This window comes from Podarcis gaigeae (genome assembly GCF_964106915.1).
Source record: "Podarcis gaigeae genome assembly, chromosome: 3".
Taxonomy (NCBI): Eukaryota; Metazoa; Chordata; class Lepidosauria; order Squamata; family Lacertidae; genus Podarcis; species Podarcis gaigeae.
In genome coordinates this window covers 58,621,106-58,641,617 of record NC_139680.1, presented here as the reverse complement: position 1 = coordinate 58,641,617, position 20,512 = coordinate 58,621,106, and the positions used below count along the sequence as shown (strand labels likewise).

The 20,512-nt window shown below is 39.9% G+C and overlaps 1 protein-coding gene across 20 annotated transcripts in view; it reads left to right on the top strand.

The window, feature by feature from the left end:
* EPB41L2 (erythrocyte membrane protein band 4.1 like 2) overlaps window positions 1-20,512 on the top strand; it is an 81,225-nt gene that overhangs the window by 11,769 nt on the left and 48,944 nt on the right. For 19 of the 20 annotated variants that reach the window (XM_083731097.1, XM_083731110.1, XM_083731105.1 and 16 more), the window contains 2 exons: window positions 14,694-15,145; window positions 17,118-17,321. In XM_083731097.1, coding sequence (XP_083587223.1) covers window positions 14,708-15,145; window positions 17,118-17,321 — 642 coding nt within the window. In that variant the 5' untranslated portion in view covers window positions 14,694-14,707. Of the gene's footprint in view, window positions 1-10,320; window positions 10,404-14,693; window positions 15,146-17,117; window positions 17,322-20,512 lie in introns of those variants that run through there. The other variant, XM_083731104.1, reaches the window with a different exon arrangement.

Here is a 20,512-nt window from a genome sequence, read left to right as displayed (position 1 = left end):
TTATTTATTTTTACTGTTCAGTAAGTGTTGGAAGTAACAATGCACGTTGGACAGTGTATGTGCAAGTCTGAGAGCATCTAAAGAAACAACTTACTGATCAGTTTGCATTTTGATATGCAAAAATAAGGATACATTGCAAGATTTTGAATTGCAGGAGTGATATATTTTCTCATAGGTTTGCAAGAGATTGTGTTCTAAATATTTGAGGAGAAAAATGCTTGATTCTTAGATGGAAACAGTTTTGGTTCATCTCATTTCAAAGGTGTAATATATTATAAAATACATGGAAAAGTCTTGAAAATGCCTAGATATTGTATTATATATGAGAGCTTTAGAGTAACTAACAATGTATGGTTTCATTTTGCGGGAGCCCAGTGTTGAAAATACTATGAATGTTAATCTGTATGGTGTGCTGAGCCTCTTCCGCCATAAAGGCAAAATGCTGGAGTTAAATCAGGAGTTAACTATTTTTACTTAAAACACCTTCACTCCTTTCAGAACTCATGGGGACATGTTCGTATTTTGTTGATGGAATTGCTAACACTATGGTCACTTTTGCTTCCCTTGGATCAAGGGTAGGAAATATGTGGCCCTCCACATGTAGCTGTGCTATGTCATTGATCAATGGCCATGCTAATAGGGGCTAATGAGAGTTGGAATCCAACAATATGATCTGAAAGGCCAAAGGCTGTTCAGTGCTGCTTTGGATAGATATCGGACAAAGAGCTATTAAAAAACAGCAGCTCAACACAGCAAAATCCAAGGACTGGAACTTTACTTGGGGAAGATGTATGAAAACATGGACATGTGGTCAAACGACCTCGTATCACCCCTTAATACTGCTTCTGAAAATACTGGAACATACTTAAGTTCATTTTAAGCTACAATTGAAACATAATTCAAACTTTTGACCTAGCCAGGGGTCGGCAAAATATGGTCCGGGGGCCGGATGTGGCCCACCTGGCTTGTAAATCCAGCCCACAGACCTTGCCGCCCACTCAGTCAGTCCCCGCGCTGAGCTAAACCAGCACAGCGGTTCCTTGAAAAGAATCTGTGGATGCCTCGCTGTGTGGAGACTGACTTTTGCGACGCTGGCACCACTTCGGATTGGCTGCAGGAAGCTCCTGCTGCCAATCCGAAGCCGCGGATGCCTCTGGGCATGTGGTGACGCTGGTGGGGCTTCAGATTGGCTGCAGGAAGTTCCTCGCCGCCCGTGCGCTGAGGTAAACCTGGCATGGCCACAGATGGAGAGGCAGGCAGGCGGCGGGTGTGGGCCGCGCCATGGGCATTGTGACAGGTGCGTTGCGGGGCTTCAGCCTGGCGCCCGGCTTGGCGCTGCTGCTGGTGGCGTGCTCGGCGGCCACCGGAGCAGTTGGAGGGCGAGCTGTGCGCCGCCTGCCCAGCGCTCTCTGTGTGCCTGCCTGCTGACCTGACCTCGAATGATGGGCCGCAGCGCATGGTGTGCGCCACCCAGGAGCTCTGCAGCGACGGGCCAATGGAGCGGCTGCTGCTCGTCAACAACGCTAGTGAGTGGGCGGTGCCGAGACGCGCTCCTGAGTGCATGCAGAGTGTGTTCCTCATCTAGGTCCGGAGGCAGCTGTTGGACCGGCTTGCATGATATTTAAATTTTTCAAAATATAGTCCGCCCCCCCACCCCAAGGTCTGAGGGACAGTGGACCGGACCCCTGATGAAAAAGTTTGCTGACCCCTGGACCACTAGCCATTGTGGCTAGTGGTCATTGATTAGTGCTATATTCTGCATCCACTGTTTGCGGTGTCATGTCTCAAATACCAGTTGCTGGGAATCGCCGGTGGAGCAGCTCCCAGTCTTTCTACAAGCATCTTGTTGGCCACTGTAAGACAGGATGCTGGACAGACCATTGGACTGATTCAGCAGGCTCATCTTAAACTCTTAGTTTTTGGTATGTTCTTATGTTCTTGATTTAAAATTTTGTAAGCGGTAGAAAGCTAGCCTTGTGTACAAAATATACTTAAAAAATCTCATGCTGTCTTCATAGAGCTCCCAAAGAAGCTTAAGAACTTAAAATGAAATCTGTCACACCATACTAGCCAAGCAGGTAATATGCTTTATATCAATAGTCTAATTGAAGAATTCTCATTTCCAGCCTGTTTCCCCATGTTTCCCTATGTTGGATTTTGTCTCCTAGCCTTTTGTTTGGATTTCACATTACTTTAGCACTGTTTTTGAGAAATATATTTGTTTGGCTCTAAAGTCTGACTCTTAGCCTTCATTTGAGGCTTTTCTGTTGATAGTGGTAACGTTAGGAAGATGCAGCCAAACTGCAAGTCAGTAAAACGGCCTTGTGGGTAGGTTTATAAAAATTACTGGCCTGCAGAATTTTTTACAATCTTTTGTCCTCCTGCTGCAGTCCTCCTGCAGCAGCCAGCTACGTTTTTCTTTTCTATCATCCTCGCACAACCAATCCACTTTAAAATTTTGACTTCTTGCAATTAGGAAAGTAACAGGGTAATGCACTGAAAAGTGTAGGGTAAACAAATGATTAGTGGAAAGATCCATCTATCTGTCATGGTTGCTTTAACTGAGATTCCTGCATTGCAGGGGGTTGGACTAGATGACCCTTGGGTCCTTTCTAACTCTATGATTATGTGATATACAAGCACCTTGTATACAAATTAGGATGAATGCTCATTGTCATATAACTGCCCCCAAACAAAACACAATGAATTTTCAGTAAAGACTGTCCATAGTTTAACCTTCATGTAAGCTTTGTGCAAGCAAGTATGGATAAGCAGGTAGTTTTGAGGATTCCCATGCTGTGTTTTTTGGGGGGAAATGGTGGGATATAATTTAATAATTGAAAAAAATATATATTAGCTCAATCTTCAGTACTTCATAGCTAAAATGCTATGCCTTCTTAAATTAACAGTTCCTATTGCAACTCTAGGTTGTCTGATTTAAAGAAATGTTACTGCTTTTGCTTGAATTCCTGTCCTGTCACACAAGCAAGGCATTACTGTTGATCAATGACTATCTAGATTCTGGATTTCATGGTATTGTGGAAGGAGAGGGACATTTTCTAAAGACTTACTCTCCTTTCTCAATATCTTGAAAGCAAAGCTTTACAATAAAGATAGTTAATAATCAGAATCTTAAGTGTAGTTTCTAACCATTCCTCATGTGATGGTTATGACTTGACATAATGTACCAAGATATCAGCAGTTTCTAAATTTAAAATTAAAGAGCAAGTCTGTAAATTGCTTGGATTCCTCATTAGTCACAAGGTCTTATTCTGAAATTCTCTGTAGGAAGAGAGCTGCTTTGTCATTGGATTCTAAGTTGTCTCGCTTATATGTACTGTAGAAAAGCAACTCCCTGACCTTTTTACAATCAAATCGTTCTTAGCTGTTCCTAGTGCCAGTAAGAGGGGAGAAGAAAGAAGGGGGAGAATTAGGAAGGGAAGCTTTACCTCCTCATCCTTGTGTACTGATGGGGGTATGGAGAGAGGAGGAAATGCGTCTGTTTGCTGTTCTTCGGGGTACAAATATTTTCCACTCCTTTTTACTGAATAATCAGAAAACTTTTCTGTAAAACTTTGACTATTTTCCTAATATTTTGGAATAACAAATGTCAAGTCCATGTACAATCATATGACGCTCTGTAGTTATTGTAAAGTTATTGTAAATGTATATAAATGTGAACTTCAGTGTATCACTCTAATGTAACAAATTATTAATTAAATAAAACTATTGATGGAGGGCAAATGGAAAAGGAGTTTTGTCAGGGCTTGAGGCTTATTTATGTAGCACTAAACTGGTTTAATGTGTCTGAATGCAACCTTTTGAATGATACCTGAAACACACCTGTATGCTCCTCTAGTTGTACCATCAGACGTCATGGCATTCCTCATCCTCATTTTTGCAGATATCTTTAAGTAGTAATAGCCAAACTGTTTCATCCTGTGTAATTTTTCCAGACGACATGCGTTAGCTTGCATCTCTTTGACTATGGAAAAGGGCAATCAATACAGTAGCAAAGTTTTGCAGGGTAGTAGCAACTTGTTTATTTTTACCTAGATCTATACATCTATTTATCTCTTTTTTTCTGAATGTTGCAATTAAATAGTTATTGCTTTGCTCCTGATCAGTTAGAGAAGAATAAACCGCTGCTCCAGTATTTTTGTAGTGTGGGTTTTTATTTGGTCTGTTCTTTCTGTTACTGTGTTTTCAGAATGGATTATCTGTTCAGATTCCATCAAGCTACAATGCTGATTATTCTTTTGAGTTCTGTAACCCTAGGATTTTAGAATGTGACTGTGATGGGTTAAGGGGCTGCTTGTGCGTAAATGGCTGAGTTCTTAACTCCTGCAATCAGTTTCTAAACTCTCCCCGTCCGCGGAGCCATGGGTGCATGGCTGCCTCAATCGCTGGCAGAATCCGTCAGTGGGCGCTTCCGGAATTTACGCCAACATAGGAGTTCCTTAACGGAAACCCTCCTTTTGGAATCTCTGCGTGACAGTTTCCTGCGCGGAGTGGGCGTCCCCAGCGGAGGTCCAGAAACCTCTCCGCTGTTCTCACTGGAAGTATCTTGGAGCCATCCCTCCGACTGAGTTTCTGTGGGAACTCTCTCTCTCCCCCTGCTGGTTCCTTCCTCAGCATCTGAGGGTCTCCTAACCTCCTTGAGCCCTTCCACCACCCGACTCTCCGATGGCAGTTCCCTGACAGTGACCATAGGTAACAGCTGTCCTGGAATTAATCTTCTGTTTAATAATATGACTTAATTCATGCTGCCTTTATATTGTGTATAATACAAGAGAACTGAGGATCTGGGTAGTAGTGTCATGCCCAAGATTAGCTTCAAATTCTTTCAACCTCAAAAACAAGAAGATGTAGTCTTCCTAAATGTGTCTCACTTCCAAGCAACCAAGGAAGTTACATGGTCACCACTCAAAGAAAGGAAGCCAGATTGCTTAATAGTTTGACTGCTTGGAGGAAATAATAATAATAATAATAATAATAATAATAATAATAATAATAATAATAATTTATACCCCGCCCATCTGGCGGGGTTTCTCCAGCCACTCTGGGCGGCTTTCAACAGAACATTAAAAACAGAGTGAAACTTCAAACATTAAAAACTTCCCTAAACAGGGCTACCTTCAGATGTCTTCTAAAAGTCGGATAGTTGTTTATTTCCTTGACATCTGATGGGAGGGCATTCCCCAGGGCGGGCACCACTACCGAGAAGGCCCTCTGCCTGTTTCCCTGTAACCTCACTTCTCACAGTGAGGGAACCACCAGAAGACCCTCGGAGCTGGACCTCAGTGTCTGGGCAGAACGATGGGGGTGGAGACACTCCTTCAGGTATACTGGGCCGAGGCAGATCCCATGCACATAAGCAATCCTTAGACTTCCTCTCATCCTTAGAGTTGGAGATCACAGGGCAGCTGTTGGTATGATTTTCATCCACCTCTGCCAATTTAAAGGTGTGAGGAAGTCTAGGTGCTGATTATACTTGCTGTGATGAATGAAAATGTAGAAGTCTGCTTTATATCCACAGATATTCCCTGAAAAGGAAATATGGGGCATTGTGGCACATTGGATCTGGAAGGATTCAAAAACTGAGTTTTTAGTTTGATGTTGGGAGCTGCAAAAGGCACTCCTGTGGCTTTTATGGGGAACTGATATAGAATCTTGCACGTTGTGATTAAAGTCCATATGAATTTAATTAGTGGGTCAGACTTGATCTTTCATTTAAGGGCAGACTTCCTAAGACTTGTTTGGCAGAAGAACTACAAGTAAATTCTTCTTTGCAATCTGTATGTGAGCAATATCTCCCCTCCCAGACCCAGTCTGCGTAAAGGAGCAGGGATTATCCTTGACTTTATACTGAGCTTTGGATCACAGGGACAGGACTCTAACTTAAGGGAATAGTGGGATCCAGGTGACCACAAACTTTTTTTTGGCTACCAAGACCAAACAAAACCTGTTGCCCCTCCACTTGTGTTATAACAGAACTTGTTTTCTATGGAGGCAGGAATTTATAGTTTACATAAGTTTGATTGAAACAGTTCTGATAGTTCTGACTATGATTGACACACTACTATTGTGGCAGTGATGGCTGTAACTTGTTTCATGCTACATGAATGAACCTAGAATGAGCTTTAGGTTTCTGCACTTGGTCCCTTCTTTCCAATTTTGTCATTGCAGTATACTCTAACTGGCAAAGTATCATTTGGGCTTGCCCTGCAAATTTTGAATTATTTGCTGCACTGATCTACAGGGCAAATGTAATTCATCATTTGCCAGTTCACGTAACAAAGCAGGGATGGAGAAAGAAGATTGCATTTCATAAGAGAAGGAGGAAATTCATGGATCTGAGATTTGTCCATGAAGCATGAAGCCGTGAGATAGTGGTGCATCTGAACAGAACAAATATGTGATGTGGGTTATTATTATTTATTATTTATAGAATTTATATACCACCCTATACCTGGGGGTCTCAGGGCAGTTCACAGGTTGTTACATCATTTAAGAAACTTAGATATGTGATTGAATGTAGTCCTTTTCAGGAATTCTGTAAACATGTAAGGGAGGCAGAAATGATGGACATACTAGATCTACCTCCATTGCTGTTCATATATGCCTATTAACATTTTTTATGCTTTAAGATAAGTGGAGAGCATACTAAATAAAAAGTCCAGTGCTGAACACATTGCAAAAAACCAGGGGTCAGCAAACATTTTCAGCAGGGGGCCGGTCCACTGTCCCTCAGACCATGTGGGGGGCCAGACTATATTTTTTGGGGGGGGGGAATGAATGAATTCCTATGCCCCACAAATAACTCAGGGATGCATTTTAAATAAAAGGACACATTCTACTCATGTAAAAACACGCTGATTCCCGGGCCGTCCGTGGGCCGGATTTAGAAGGTGATTGGTCAGAACCAGCCCCCGGGCCTTAGTTTGCCTACCCATGCATAAAAACATCTCGAACCCATTACAATATACAGAGAAGCTGTCTTTCAGCGTCACCATTCTAGTCAGTATACCCTCTTGTTTTGTATCATAAAACTCAATTTTCAATTGATGATGCAGCAGCTAAATACACAAAGCATACTTGTTGCTATAGTAAATTCAGCTGAGAAAGTAATACTCAGAATTTAACAATATTATGGAAGTCATCTGCATTTTTAACATGCAAATCCTTAAAAGAAAAGAAAAACACCATTAAACCTTGCTCACTTCATTCTTGCTTGCTTCTGTACCTTCTGTCATAGTGGATTATTTATTGTTTTTTCCATACCCTGTCCCCCACTTTACATAAAGCCCCCCCACAAGGATTAGAATCTACTACTTGTCTTGCCAACTGTGGCAAGAAAGAAATGCTTCCAGGCAACTAGGAAAAATTCACCTTGGTTAAAGGGATAAAACTGTGCATTGTGTACTCATAACCCTTTAAAAAATCCCGAGGAACTACAGTACTAAGTCATTATTGTAAAGAGCACTATGCGTTCCTTTCCAAAATGCAGAAAGCTTATTCTTTCTGCCTTTTAGACACACAGGCCAATCTGCAGTTGAAAAAAGGTACACTCACTGCTCCCAGTTTCATTGTGTTATTGAAGTTTAGCAAAGGCATACATATTTCCAATTTCAGCCCCATAGCTTCTTTCTGAAGGTACAAAGAAAAAGATGGCAGTATAGCAGGGAGGAACAGCAGAGATGGGCACCTGCTTCCAGCATTTTTGCAACAGAATGCTGTTGTCTCTTCAAACCATCTGCAAGTCTCTCTGGCCTCTGATCGCCCTTTCCAACGGCCTCTTCTCCACCCACTCTCATGAAGGCTGCTGGGATTACTGGCTGGTTTTTTCCTGCCCCCATTTCCCCTGGTTTTTTCCTGCCCCCATTTCCCCTGTGTTCACCGTTTTTGTGTCATTTTAAATTATTTTTTGGAGACGCATGTAAAGCTGCGAGTGTGTATGTTAAATAAGCATGAGATGCAAATTACCTCAAAGGGCAGTAAATTCTGGACACCATTACAACATTTACTGAGGAACATCTAAAAATTAAGTCTCATTTGTCTGTCATGACAAAACTGATTTGGAAATAACATATAGTACTTTGGAAGGTTAGCTTTGTCTCATGAAAAAACCTTGTGGAACTGAGTAGGAGGGAAATACCAAAACCAAATGGAGTCTGTTAGTCATTTCCCACTTTCTGACCTTGAACTCTCTTCAATTTGCTCTGTGTGTTCAGTTTTTCTGTCAGACACTACTTGTTGTAGTTTGGTTTAGATTTACTGCTGCATTTTCAGGGCTAAGCAGTGGATGCAGATGAATTTTAGAGTGGGGATGCAATACACATGTGCCCTTCTATTGGCATTCATAGGAAATATGCTGTTTCAGCCTACTTGTTCTGCTTTCTTGCAGTTGTGTATGATTTTGACATGACCAGGAAGAAACCATGGAGAAAGAGGGGGAAGTTATTGGACAAATCCCACATAAGAAAAATTTCACTAGGAAATAATGGAAATCATGGATTCATTATGTGAACACTTGCCTAACGAATGATTTCCAGGGAATGCATTTTGTTCATTAAATGGGACCTGGGTGTATCAACATTTTTTCTCAGTAGGAAGGAAACTACCTTGATTTCAAGGGAGTTACTTCTGGGTGTACCATACCAAAGCCAGTTAATGGTGCATTATTCTGTAAAGAAAGCGGACTTTGTTAGCAACAGTGATTAAGCTTTCTTAGCAATAGCATTGCACATTGAGTGCTGAAGCCTTAGTCTTCAAGATTTCTGTTATGACTTTCTTAAGAAATGTCCAATAGACTTTTTTTAAAAATGAAAACTAATAATGTGTGACTCTTGTTGGCACGAGGCCTGGCACATTTGTATCCCCTGTACCTCTTGTTGGTGGCCCTGTGTTAACCCATGAAGCTTTAAATGGCCAGGGTATGTGAAGGAGCACCTCATCCTACATGAATCTGGCCATTTGTGGAGGGAGTAAAATATGGCTTGGCTCCAGGTACCTCTGATGCCCACCTGTTGAAAATACTCTTCTGGCATGCTATTATGTAGGTACCAGATCTTTTTCCTTGTTTTCTGGAGGCTCTATCAGAAACTAGGGGTGCACTTCTCCATTTTGATAGATATTTATCACTGCAGTGTTAGGTGTTTATGACAGATTTTGTTCTTGTTTGTTTTGTTATTTTTGCCTTGTGTTTGAAATAATGTGAAAGCACTTAAGACCACTTTGGCAGGAAGGTGTGCCAGAAATTTTAAAGTAACATTTTTTTAGCCATGAGCATTGAGAGGCTGAGGAGATTAACAACATTTATTGTCTATAAAGGCAATTTCCCTTAAAAACTTTTTTACTCAAACCATGTTAAGATTCCTTTTCTATATAGTTTTTACCACCTCCCCCTTTGTATTTTTTTGTAGCTGTACTGATCTGTTTTGTTTGTTTTGGTGAAACTGTTCTGTTAGAGCAATCTCCCATAAAATGAACATTATCTTTTAATGGTGAAATATGGTCTCCCTGAACCCACAGCTAAGACTAACCAGCTATGTAAGTGGTATTAATACTCTGAGTTGCTCAGAACAAATTATACTACCTTCAACAATAAGTTCAAATAAAAGCCCTATCCTAAAGTGGCAGATGTCTCATGCTAACCTAGCAAAGCTTTTACAATGCATCTCTTTGTAGGAGCGATAACAGGAAAACAGAGCTGTCTCTTTGACTCATTTGCATTTTCTGGCTGCAAAAATGAAGTTAGTTGGAACCAAGTTCAACTTTTCCACTGGGCATGCCTTTCTCCAACAGAGTTGGGACTTGGGTGGGGCGAGACTTATTCATTAAGCTTCACAAAGAGCCTGTTAGATTTTTATAAGCTGGCTGCATAGCTTTGGTTTGATATGCATAACAAAAATTATATGCGTAACTTCTCTTTAGGGACGCAGGTGGCGCTGTGGGTAAAACCTCAGTGCCTAGGACTTGCCGATCGTATGGTCGGCGGTTCGAATCCCCACGGCGGGGTGAACTCCCGTCTTTCGGTCTCAGCTCCTGCCCACCTAGCAGTTTGAAAGCACCCCTAAGTGCAAGTAGATAAATAGGTACCGCTTTATAGCGGGAAGGTAAACGGCATTTCCGTGTGCTGTGCTGGCTCGCCAGAGCAGCTTCGTCACGCTGGCCACGTGACTCGGAAGTGTCTCCAGACAGCGCTGGCCCCCGGCCTCTTAAGTGAGATGGGCGCAGAACCCTAGAGTCGGACACGACTTGCCCGTACGGGCAGGGGTACCTTTACCTTTAACTTTAACTTTTTAATTGCTGTTGTAGACCTTAATTGCTCATCAATATGCAAAGTATGATATGCAAAAGCAAATGAGATTCAAGTTGCCTTAGACAAGCAAGTGAAAAGGGTGAGTTGATTTCGGTTTATTAGAAAATAAAAACAAGTACATGTGTGTGTAGAAAAATATGTGGATAGTTTGATAAACTGGTGTCAGTATATGAGTGGCACCAAGTACTAAATAACAATCACATTAGTTGGTCTGAGTGAATATTGAAGCAAGTAGTTCAGAAAATGCGACAATAAAAAGGACTTTTAACTCTGAAATGGGATGCTCTGTACTTTAATGCTGCAAGAATAACACTAGGCAATTTTGTGGGTGTATGTAGCTGCGAACATTCAAGTAGATGACATTGCTATTTTGTTGTATTGGTTGAAATGCTTTTAGGGGATTGTCTGGATCTTTTCACTGCAACACTTTTGTGGCTATATTTTTTTATCCCAATAATGGTATCTAATTTCCCTTTAAACAAGGAGTATTATTTTGTACCTGTTAGACAGTTTTTGTGGTGCTTTCATTCTGTAACTGTATTTAAACTTTTAGGAATTGTAAAGCAGTGTATGTTCTTTTGCACCTCTTCCGTAGGGTTACAAAATTTATACTACAGATATTAGTAGTGGAAAATATTTGATTTGTGTTTATAAAAATGGAAAATCTCCAGTTACAGGTGCTAATGGTGAGTGCATTTGACAAAACATTGTATCTAAAAATATGTAGATTGTTCATATAGCCATTTTATCTAATCCTGTATTAGTCTTGTACCTTTTGTAACAGTAGTTTGGTACATACTTATTTTTTTACTATACATTTCGTTGGTGTTGGTGTTGCTGCTGTGACTCTCCTTAGAGTGTTACTCACTAGTTGAATACTAATGCTCTGTAAAATACTGTCACCATCTGGATAGTGTGTTGCTACTTATTACTTTCCAAAACTAAGGCTGCAAGTCAGTGCTGAATTATTTATATCTTATCCGTTGATTTCAGTAGGCTTGAGTACATCTAATTCTGCATAAGACTGAGCTGTAAAAGTACTACACCTTAAAGAGTATTGGTTAATGTAGCATTTCTGCTTTTGAAGAATAATAGAGTTTTTGAAATGTTATTACTGATCAAAATCAGATAGCTAAATTACTAAGTAGCCTATGTACTTGTTCTGTATATTTTCTGTTGGCGGAAAGAAAAAAGTAGCATTGTTGTGGTTACAGATTTAAATGCTGAATTAAGCATAGTGTCCTTTGACATAATTTATCAGGAATTTGAAAATTTCGGGGCCCCGAATAAAGTTTAAAATATTAACTGATGCGAAAGAAAGAGGGGGATTTGCCCTGCCAGACTTGAGGTTATATTATGAATCTGCAGCCTTCTGCTGGTTGAAAGATTGGATTTTATTGGAGAACACTGACGTCCTAGATCTGGAAGGGTTTGACAATGCGTTTGGGTGGCATGCATATTTGTGGTATGACAAGGTTAAAGTGCACAAATTGTTTAAAAACCATATTGTCAGAAGAGCAATTTGGAGGGTCTGGATAAAATATAAAGACTTATTGGAGAGTAAAACTCCGAGGTGGCTCTCACCGGTGGAGGCCAAGGCACGTAAGAGATTTAACATGGAGGCCCATTGGCCTAAATATTGGGAAATAATTGAAAAAATTGGAGACAATTGGAGGTTGCTAAGCTTGGAGAAATTGAAAACTAAGGTACGAGACTGGCTGCACTATGCGCAAATTCAAGAGGTATTTAAAATAGATAAAAAAGTTGGATTCCAGGTGGAAAAATCGAAACTAGAGACTGAATTGTTAGAGCCAAAAAGTAAGCTACTTTCGAGAATGTATAACTTGCTGCTTAAGTGGAATACACAGGATGAGACAGTCAAATCCGCTATGATAAAATGGGCTCAGGATGTGGGGCATAACATTATGTTTGTAGACTGGGAAAGGTTATGGAACACCGGTTTGAAATTTACGGCATGCACTGCCTTGAAGGAAAATATTATGAAAATGGTATACCGGTGGTACATGACCCCAGTCAAGCTAGCTAAGATATATCATCTGTCTGACAACAAATGTTGGAAATGTGGAGAGGCGGAAGGGACATTCTTTCATCTCTGGTGGACCTGCCCGAAAGTGAAGGCCTTCTGGGAAATGATCCATAATGAACTAAAAAAGGTACTGAGATTTACCTTACCTAAGAAACCAGAGGCCTTCCTTCTGGGCATGGTGGACCAGAGAGTGCTTAAAAAGGACAGAACCTTTTTCATGTATGCTACCACAGCAGCAAGGATTCTGATCGCAAAATATTGGAAGACACAAGATTTACCCACGCTGGAGGAATGGCAATCGCAGTTGATGGACTATATGGAATTGGCTGAAATGACTGGCAGAATCCGAGACGTGGGGGAAGAAACAATTGAGGAGGACTGGGAAAAGTTTAAGGACTATTTGAAAAAACACTATAAGCTGTATGAATGTTAAAAAATGCACCTTTCAGGAAACTCTAGCTTCAGCAAATGTAAGTTAATGAAATGAAAATTAAGACACAAGAATTTAGAGGTAAAATAATGAAACAACTTTATTGTGTTTAATACAAAGCATATAAGAATTGGGTTACAGTAAAATTGAAATTAGGGAACATGATAAAATGGAAGTTACAATAAGTTTTGAAATAAGTTAACAAATTGCTGATGCTTTATAAGACAGGGAACGCAGGGTTCGGAGGATGTGGGGAAGTCCTATAGATTGGATGGAAAAAGAATATGGAAATTTGTTATTCTTCTACTCTATTTTCTTATAACCACTCTTTATTCTTTTTTCTGTATTTCTGTATTTCTAAAAAGCAATAAAAAATATTTTTTTAAAAAAGGAATTTGAAAATTTCGGGATGACATAACTATTCAGGTGTATTACTATTATAGCAGAATGCATCTTTAAAGAGTATTTTTTTCATGAGAGTAATCTGTATGGAAATACCCCTCTCAAAAACTTTACAACCTGACATTTAAGCATTGATTTTTTTGGGGAGTAGGGGTACTACAGTTACCACTCACACAACTAAATAGTTGTGCTAGTGGGAGCCAGTGCAACAGGCGTTTCTCTCCTCATCTCCCCCCCCCCCGCCCCATTTGCACTCTGAGCCCTCACCTGCAATTTGGCAAACTTCCAGAACACTGTATGGAGGGGCAGAGGGGAGGAGAGATTGTTCAGTCTGGCAAGCAAAACAAGCATTAATGCTTGTCATATTGACGCTACACTGTTGATTCCTATGCACTCAGTTCTAATTCTTTAGTTCATATAGACTGTTATACAAAGAAGTAATTTCCGTTACATGTAAGGTTATTGTGTGCATAGCTAGACTTTCTGTTAAAGCTGTCTTTGCAGCAGCCCCCATTCCTGAAGAGACAAACCTATACTTTGGGACTGATTGCCTCTTTGGGAGAGAAATTTTACTGAACAGTAAACATCAAAGAAAGTTATGTGCTTGAGCAATGACTACTCCAGGATTGCTATAATTTGAGAACAAACCTCTTCCACTAACACCACTTTTGAAAGAATCCCACAATGGCTGATTTAGTCTCCTTAAATTATTCTTTCCTGTTTCAAAAATAGGAATCATTAGTAAAATTTGACTTGACTTGTAGCAGCTTAAATGCTGACCTAACATAATTTAATAATTAAATATTTGCTTTAAACCATCCAATTATTTTAAGATTAAGCAAATATTTTTGTTAGTGTTTTATAGAACTTGATACATTATTGAAGCGTATCCTAATAAATTAGGATATTATTTTTATATGCTATTCCAAAATCTTATTCTGGACTCAAAACAGGGTGTTGAATTCACTATTCAATATTGAATATTGTATATCTTACAATATTATTGTAAGATATAAATTGCTATATAAATTTATTATACCTGTTCAGTAGAAACCAACCACTGAAGTCTAGTTTTATGCCACCCAAACTCTCAGACCTGAAAACAAGATGGTTAATGCAAATTGGTTTATAAGTGTCTGTCTTCCAGACTTCACTGCAGTACTGATGGAATTAGAAAGTCATTCTAGTATGTCCAATTGAAAGGATGAAGTTACTTCTTTTAATTACTCCTGAGAAAGTCTATGACCACATAGACTTAGAGAGATTTGATTAATTTGATATATTTTCTAGCTCTGTGCTGTGTTGGCTGCTTGGATTTGAAAATTTTGTTGGTCACTTTGAATAATATGTCTACAGTGTAAGTTTAGTAAGCCAAATAGTTTCAACTTCAGTTGTTGCTAAAGCATAAGACCTTGTGCTAGGAGTTAGGTAGGCCCACAAGCAGTCTAAAAAGTACATTCTAAAAGCAAATATATGTTTCTTATTTCTAGTGCATCCTGTGACCATGACGACTGAAGTTGGTTCAGACACGGAAGTAAAGGAATCGGAGAACCTGGGATCAAATACAGCAAAGGAAGATGCTGGGGATGCATCAGATAGTCAAAAAGAGCAGACATCTGAAATGAAAGAGAGTTCTCCCACTTCACAGGTGCTAGCTAGTCAAAGTAGCCCCAGTCGCTCCGGAGGAAAGGGAATTTCTCGCTTCATCCCCCCCTGGCTTAAGAAACAAAAATCATACAGCTTGGAAGAACCCAAAGATGAAACAAAGAAAAAACAGCCATCAGCAGCAGCAGAAGAAATGGGAGCAGGGGAAGGTGAATGCCATCTTCCAGAGGAGACAGCCCAGACTAAGGGAAAGCTGGAGGACATTGCTGAGATTCGGCAAGAAGCTAAAGCAGATGACAGAGAGGAAAAACATTCTGTTAGTAGTGCTGAGACACAGGTACGCTCTTGAAAGGAAGAAAAATGAAACACTTTAAAGTCCATGCATGTTAATTATCTAGCTGCGTAACACTATATCCAGCACAGAACAAAGTGTTAAATGGGCTGTTATATGTTTATAAGAAATATGCCTCCAGAGACCAGCCTAATATTTTTTCAACATTCAGACATCATCTGCTGCTTTCATAAAATGCTGTTTTTATATGTTTGCATTTTGTTACAGCAGAATTCTTCAGTGTATGGGAAATGTGTGGACCTCCAGATGCTGTTTGGCTACAGCTACTGTCAACCAGTACAACCATTGGTTAGGGATGGGGACCACTGTAGCCCAGTGAAACCTGGAGGGCCGCTACACCTACCAAAAAACAATAATCCACAATATGTTACAATTTACATAGAAAACCTTTCTTTCACACAAAAACACTACTAGACTAGCACCTGAAGCACAGCAAGGTATTCCCCCCTCTGGCTGCTCAAACTCTAGGATTAGCTGTACACAAAATTCCAGTTTCCTCCTAGCAGCAGCTTCTTCGTTTAGAAGGGCAGTTAATGTAGGGCTTTCACAGTGAGTGATTCAATCTTCTGGCAAGTAAACAACATTAAAGCAGCTAAGAGCAGATCTACTCTTGCTTCCAGTACAGTGTGAGAGAAACAAATGGAAAAATCTCATTTGTAAAATAAAGCAGGATGCTATTGGGAAATGCTGTACAAGGATTTGCCCTGTAGTAAATAATGTGCAGTTCATTTGTTTTAAAGACTATACTCCTGCTAGAGTAAATTGGAGGCTGTAGGTTAGTTTTGCTAGTTGTCTGGGGGCAATTTAGAGAAGAGAGAAAAGACAAGAAGGTGACAGATGTTTGCTTGTCTGACATTCATATATCCATTCATTTTCAGGTCTAGAAAAAGCCCACTTACTGTGAATTCATAGAAGCTACCCCTTCATTCTGTATTCATCCATTGTTAAGCCTAACCCAAAGTGCTGATTCTAACTTCTAAGGACCCCAGTGTAAGCCCACACAGGTTACCTTTCCCGTGTAAGCCTACAAAGACCCTAAGTTCGTCATCAAAGGTCCCTCTCTGTGTGCCCACTTCAGGAGAAGCTGGGAAGGTGGCAGTGAGCAACTTAGATTTTTTAGTGCAAGTTCCACCCGATTAGTTGAATGCTCTCCCCAGAGAAGTGTAGCTGTCACTAACACTGACATCTTCAAGGAGCCAAATGAATACTTTCAAAAAATTCACTGTGTTACATGGGGGGGGGGGAATGTGTCTTGGTTTATTAATTTTTATTTGTGGATTATCACTTTTTCTGTGTTACTGATTTTAAAAGTTGTATTTGTATGAGTTTTATTGTTGTAAGTCACTTTAAGACTAATATAAAGCACCTAATTAAATTAATTTCAATAACTGATGGGCAGGTCTTCTTCTCTGCTGATAATGATCCATGTAATGAGCAGATGTGCATAGAGGGCCTAGCCATCAACCCAAAGAGTCTCAAAAATATAAGCTGGATTTTGAGATATCAATTACCGACCTGTAGTAGTAGTAGAAATAATAATAATAATAATAATAATAATAATAATAATAATAATAATAATAATAATAATAATAATAATAATAAATCAACCTGCCCATCTGGCTGGGTTTCCCCAGCCACTCTGGGTGGCTGCCAACAAAATATTAAAAATACATTAAAACATCAGTCATTAAAAACTTCCCTAAACAGGGCTGCCTTCAGATGTCTTCTAAAAGTTGGATAGTTGTTTATTTCCTTGACATCTGATGAGAGGGCTAAGTGGCTTTCTACTAGATTCCTTAAATGGGTATTGATTCATAAGAATATATTGGTTTTTCTTCTAAATTTATGGGGTAGGTGATGATAATCCTTTATTGCAATATATCACATTTTATTACTTTGCATTGCATTAAAATTGCCTTGATGTTCATTAATATCCATTTTCAACTTTCTTGTGCAGCCTGCTAAAGAAGACAGTAAAGAAATTGTTTTTGAAGTAAAAGAAGACAAACAAGATTTAGAGGAAGGCCAAAGGGAGTCCAAAGAGGTGCAGACAGGTGAAATAAGAATTGAGAGAGTTCTTCCAAAAACTCCTAAGAGGACCAGAACTGTCCAATGTAAAGTGGTTCTTTTGGATGGGACAGAATACAGCTGTGACCTTGAGGTAAGCCGGTGAGCCTTAAGACCTTTTCTGTTGAAAGAAAGCAGTGAGTGCAGTATGCTTTTATTGAAATGGAAGCTAATGAACACATTTTTATGAATCTAATGTGTTCTTTATGGTATTCACATCACTATGGCTAATGGGTAGTAATGAGCCATGCCTTTAGCTTATTACAACACATCCCTAAAGTGTACTGTGAACTTTACTATAACTATCAAAACTGCAAGTGCAAATGTATTATCTTCTGTTTTAACCCTTGGTTTACATGTCATAAATAAAATTCACAATTGGAGCTATTTTATGCATGGCTTCATGAGTCTCACAATGCACCCTCTCCACTTAGTCTGATATAGGCCCCTCTCAGTAGCAGTACAACTGCATTGTGTGGAACTGATCCAATGTCCCAAGTCCCAGGTCTTTTATTCTGGTTCCTAAATCTTTTAACATTTTTAAAACTCTGCTTTAAGGGAAGCTGGGGACACTACCACCTGCAATGCTGGTGAGACCCAAGTCACCTGAATTTGCCCAGAGAAAATTACGGAAAATTTAAGATAGTGGATGGCTAGAGTTCCTCTGGTGCTCTACTTTGTGGTGCTCTCAGCTGTCCTCTAAGCAAAAATATAAAAATGGAAACTCTTCTTGCCTGTGCTTGGTAAGTTGGGGGCAGTGAGTGATGGGAGCCAGGAGGGGCAGCACAGTGATAGGAGGGAGGAGATGCTGGTGAAGCTTATTGGGTGACCATGGGTGAGTCCTCACACATCAAAGGGTTGTGAGCAGGACAAAACTGATGCATGAAAAGCATGAGCTTCTGGAGGAATGTAATAAAATGTCTCTAGGAAGTTGGGCACATGAGAATACCATTTTCCTGTTAGTCATCAATATTTGGAATTCAGAAACAAGATGCAGAGTTTTGCCGAACCAGGTATCTGGAGCAGGGTTCCCTGATGGCCATTAGGCATCTGGGCTGTTTGTATGGGAGGAGACAGTTCTTCAGTGACCCAAGACTTTAGTAAGGGTGGGTAATCACGGGCCCCATTGAGCAATAACTAAACTTCCTGGGGATCCATGTCAAAGTAGGCATGGTTAAAGTAAACGTGTGTGTGGCTGATGTTTAAGTTTTTTTGTTTTTTGTTTAAGTACAAATTTTGGAGAATTTTAGGGGGCTAATAAAAATCCTTTGCTATTACTAAATCATAGTGTAGTATCTATGGGAGCAGTCAGGAAAAAAAATTTAAAATATTAAAATGGATTGCGGGGTGGCTCAAATTTTGACATCACGGCATCACAGTGTAGGACCCATTTTGAGAGTCAATCTTTTTAAAACACTAAAAACATTGACTCTCAAAATGGGTCCCACACATTTTGGAGGGATCTATTTTGGGGGGGAGCAGATATTGCTTATAATGTGCCAGTTAGCTACCCCTGCTGTGCTCAGAAAATGTTAATACGAGTTTCAAAATGTTCTCAAGGTCAGTTCCACACACTGACCTTAATAGTCCAGCTTAGAAGCTACTTGTACACCTGTCACCAGATCATCTTTAGAAAAGACTGGGCAGCTGGTGAACCAACTAAAGTTGGAAGAAGTACTCTTGATCATAGATGCCATCTGGTGATCAAATAACAGAGCCAGGGTCAGCCTGATTTTTACATTTTTCCTAATTCAGGACATATGCCAAGGTAGCTCTCATCTGCTAGGAAATGGCAGTTTTAGGCCAGTTTTTTCACTGACTTGAGTGGATCATATCTTTTCATTTTTTCTATATTTTCTCTGCTTTAATCCTTGACACCTCCCACATTGTCTAGATATGTTTTTTGCCAGTATTGTACCTACTAGAGATAGATGGGACAGCTTTCTGCAAATAAAACAGAGAAATCTTAATGTTTAGAAGTAAATAGACTGCTGCGTTGTCCCCTTGTAGCTGTTCCTCTTCAAAATTATCCTCCAATAGCATTGTACTTGAAGAAAAAGTAGTGTTGTCTGTAATAGTGGGAAATTCATTCACACCCAATAATGATTTGCACTGACTAGTTGATGCTAACCATTGTTAACCACAGTGCTGATGCAACACTTACATTACACATAAGACTGGTGGGAAGATCATAGGAGGAATGGGGAAACTGGGAGATGAAGGGTTTGTGTTGCTCTAAGCTGGCTCCCAAGCCCTTAGCTATGACTAAGAGATTAGAAGTGATGTACTCTGGATTAAAACAGCTGTAATTATTCCCTCTCCTTTTTTTTATTACATAGATTTTAAATGGTTTAGTTATGATTTTTTTTTTTTTAAAGAACAGGGCATACTGTAACTATACTGCTTAAAATTTTGCAAAAATAGAGTAGCTGAATTTGGAGTGTGTGCTGGTTGAATACTAGGTGGACTAGCACTGTTCTCTGCCAGAGCTCAGGGACATTATTGTCAATATATACCCTTTTGCAGTGAGAAAAGCTTTTAGTGTTTCTAGGTTGAGCCAGTGCTCATCAATGAATGGTTGGTGTGTGGGAAAAAAAGGTCTGAGGAGGTGGGTTTATGAATGAATGGAAGAAAATAATACTCTGTACTACGCAACATTTTTTTCTGTTCAGCTTTGTAGTTAGATAAATTATTCTGATTACTATAATATACACTGTTCTCAAACATAGTATAGTTCTTCAAGTTATGGTTCCTTGGGGTTCTGAATATACAAGCATAGGATTGTGCTGTTTGGGTGTCAAAACATATGCTTTATAATAAGCACTGAGTAGAAGTTTGAAACCCAAGGTCTGAAGTAAAGCTGTGTATTAGCAGTTGAGTTGTTGCTTACAAAGAATATAATTCATGTTGGATGCCTTCATATGCCCCAACTGCAACAAAACATGTTACTCCTGCATCGGTCTCTACAGCCACAGTAGGTGCTGCAACCTTCCAGCAGTTTGACTTCAACCCCAAAGGCACATTCCTCCATTGTCTCCTGAATCGTACAAATGCCGACCTCATGTTGGCTGAGGAAATTTTATGGTGTCAGAGAATTAGTAGCACATCCCAATTACCTTTCTATCTAAAGGTATGATGTCTTTAGATTCAGACACAACTACTAGCTGCATGGCGCTGTGGTCTAAACCACTGAGCTTCTTGGGCTTTCTGATTGGAGCCATGGGGTGAGCTCCCACTGCTCTTTCCCAGTTTCTGCTAACCTAGCAGTTTGAAAGCATATCAGTG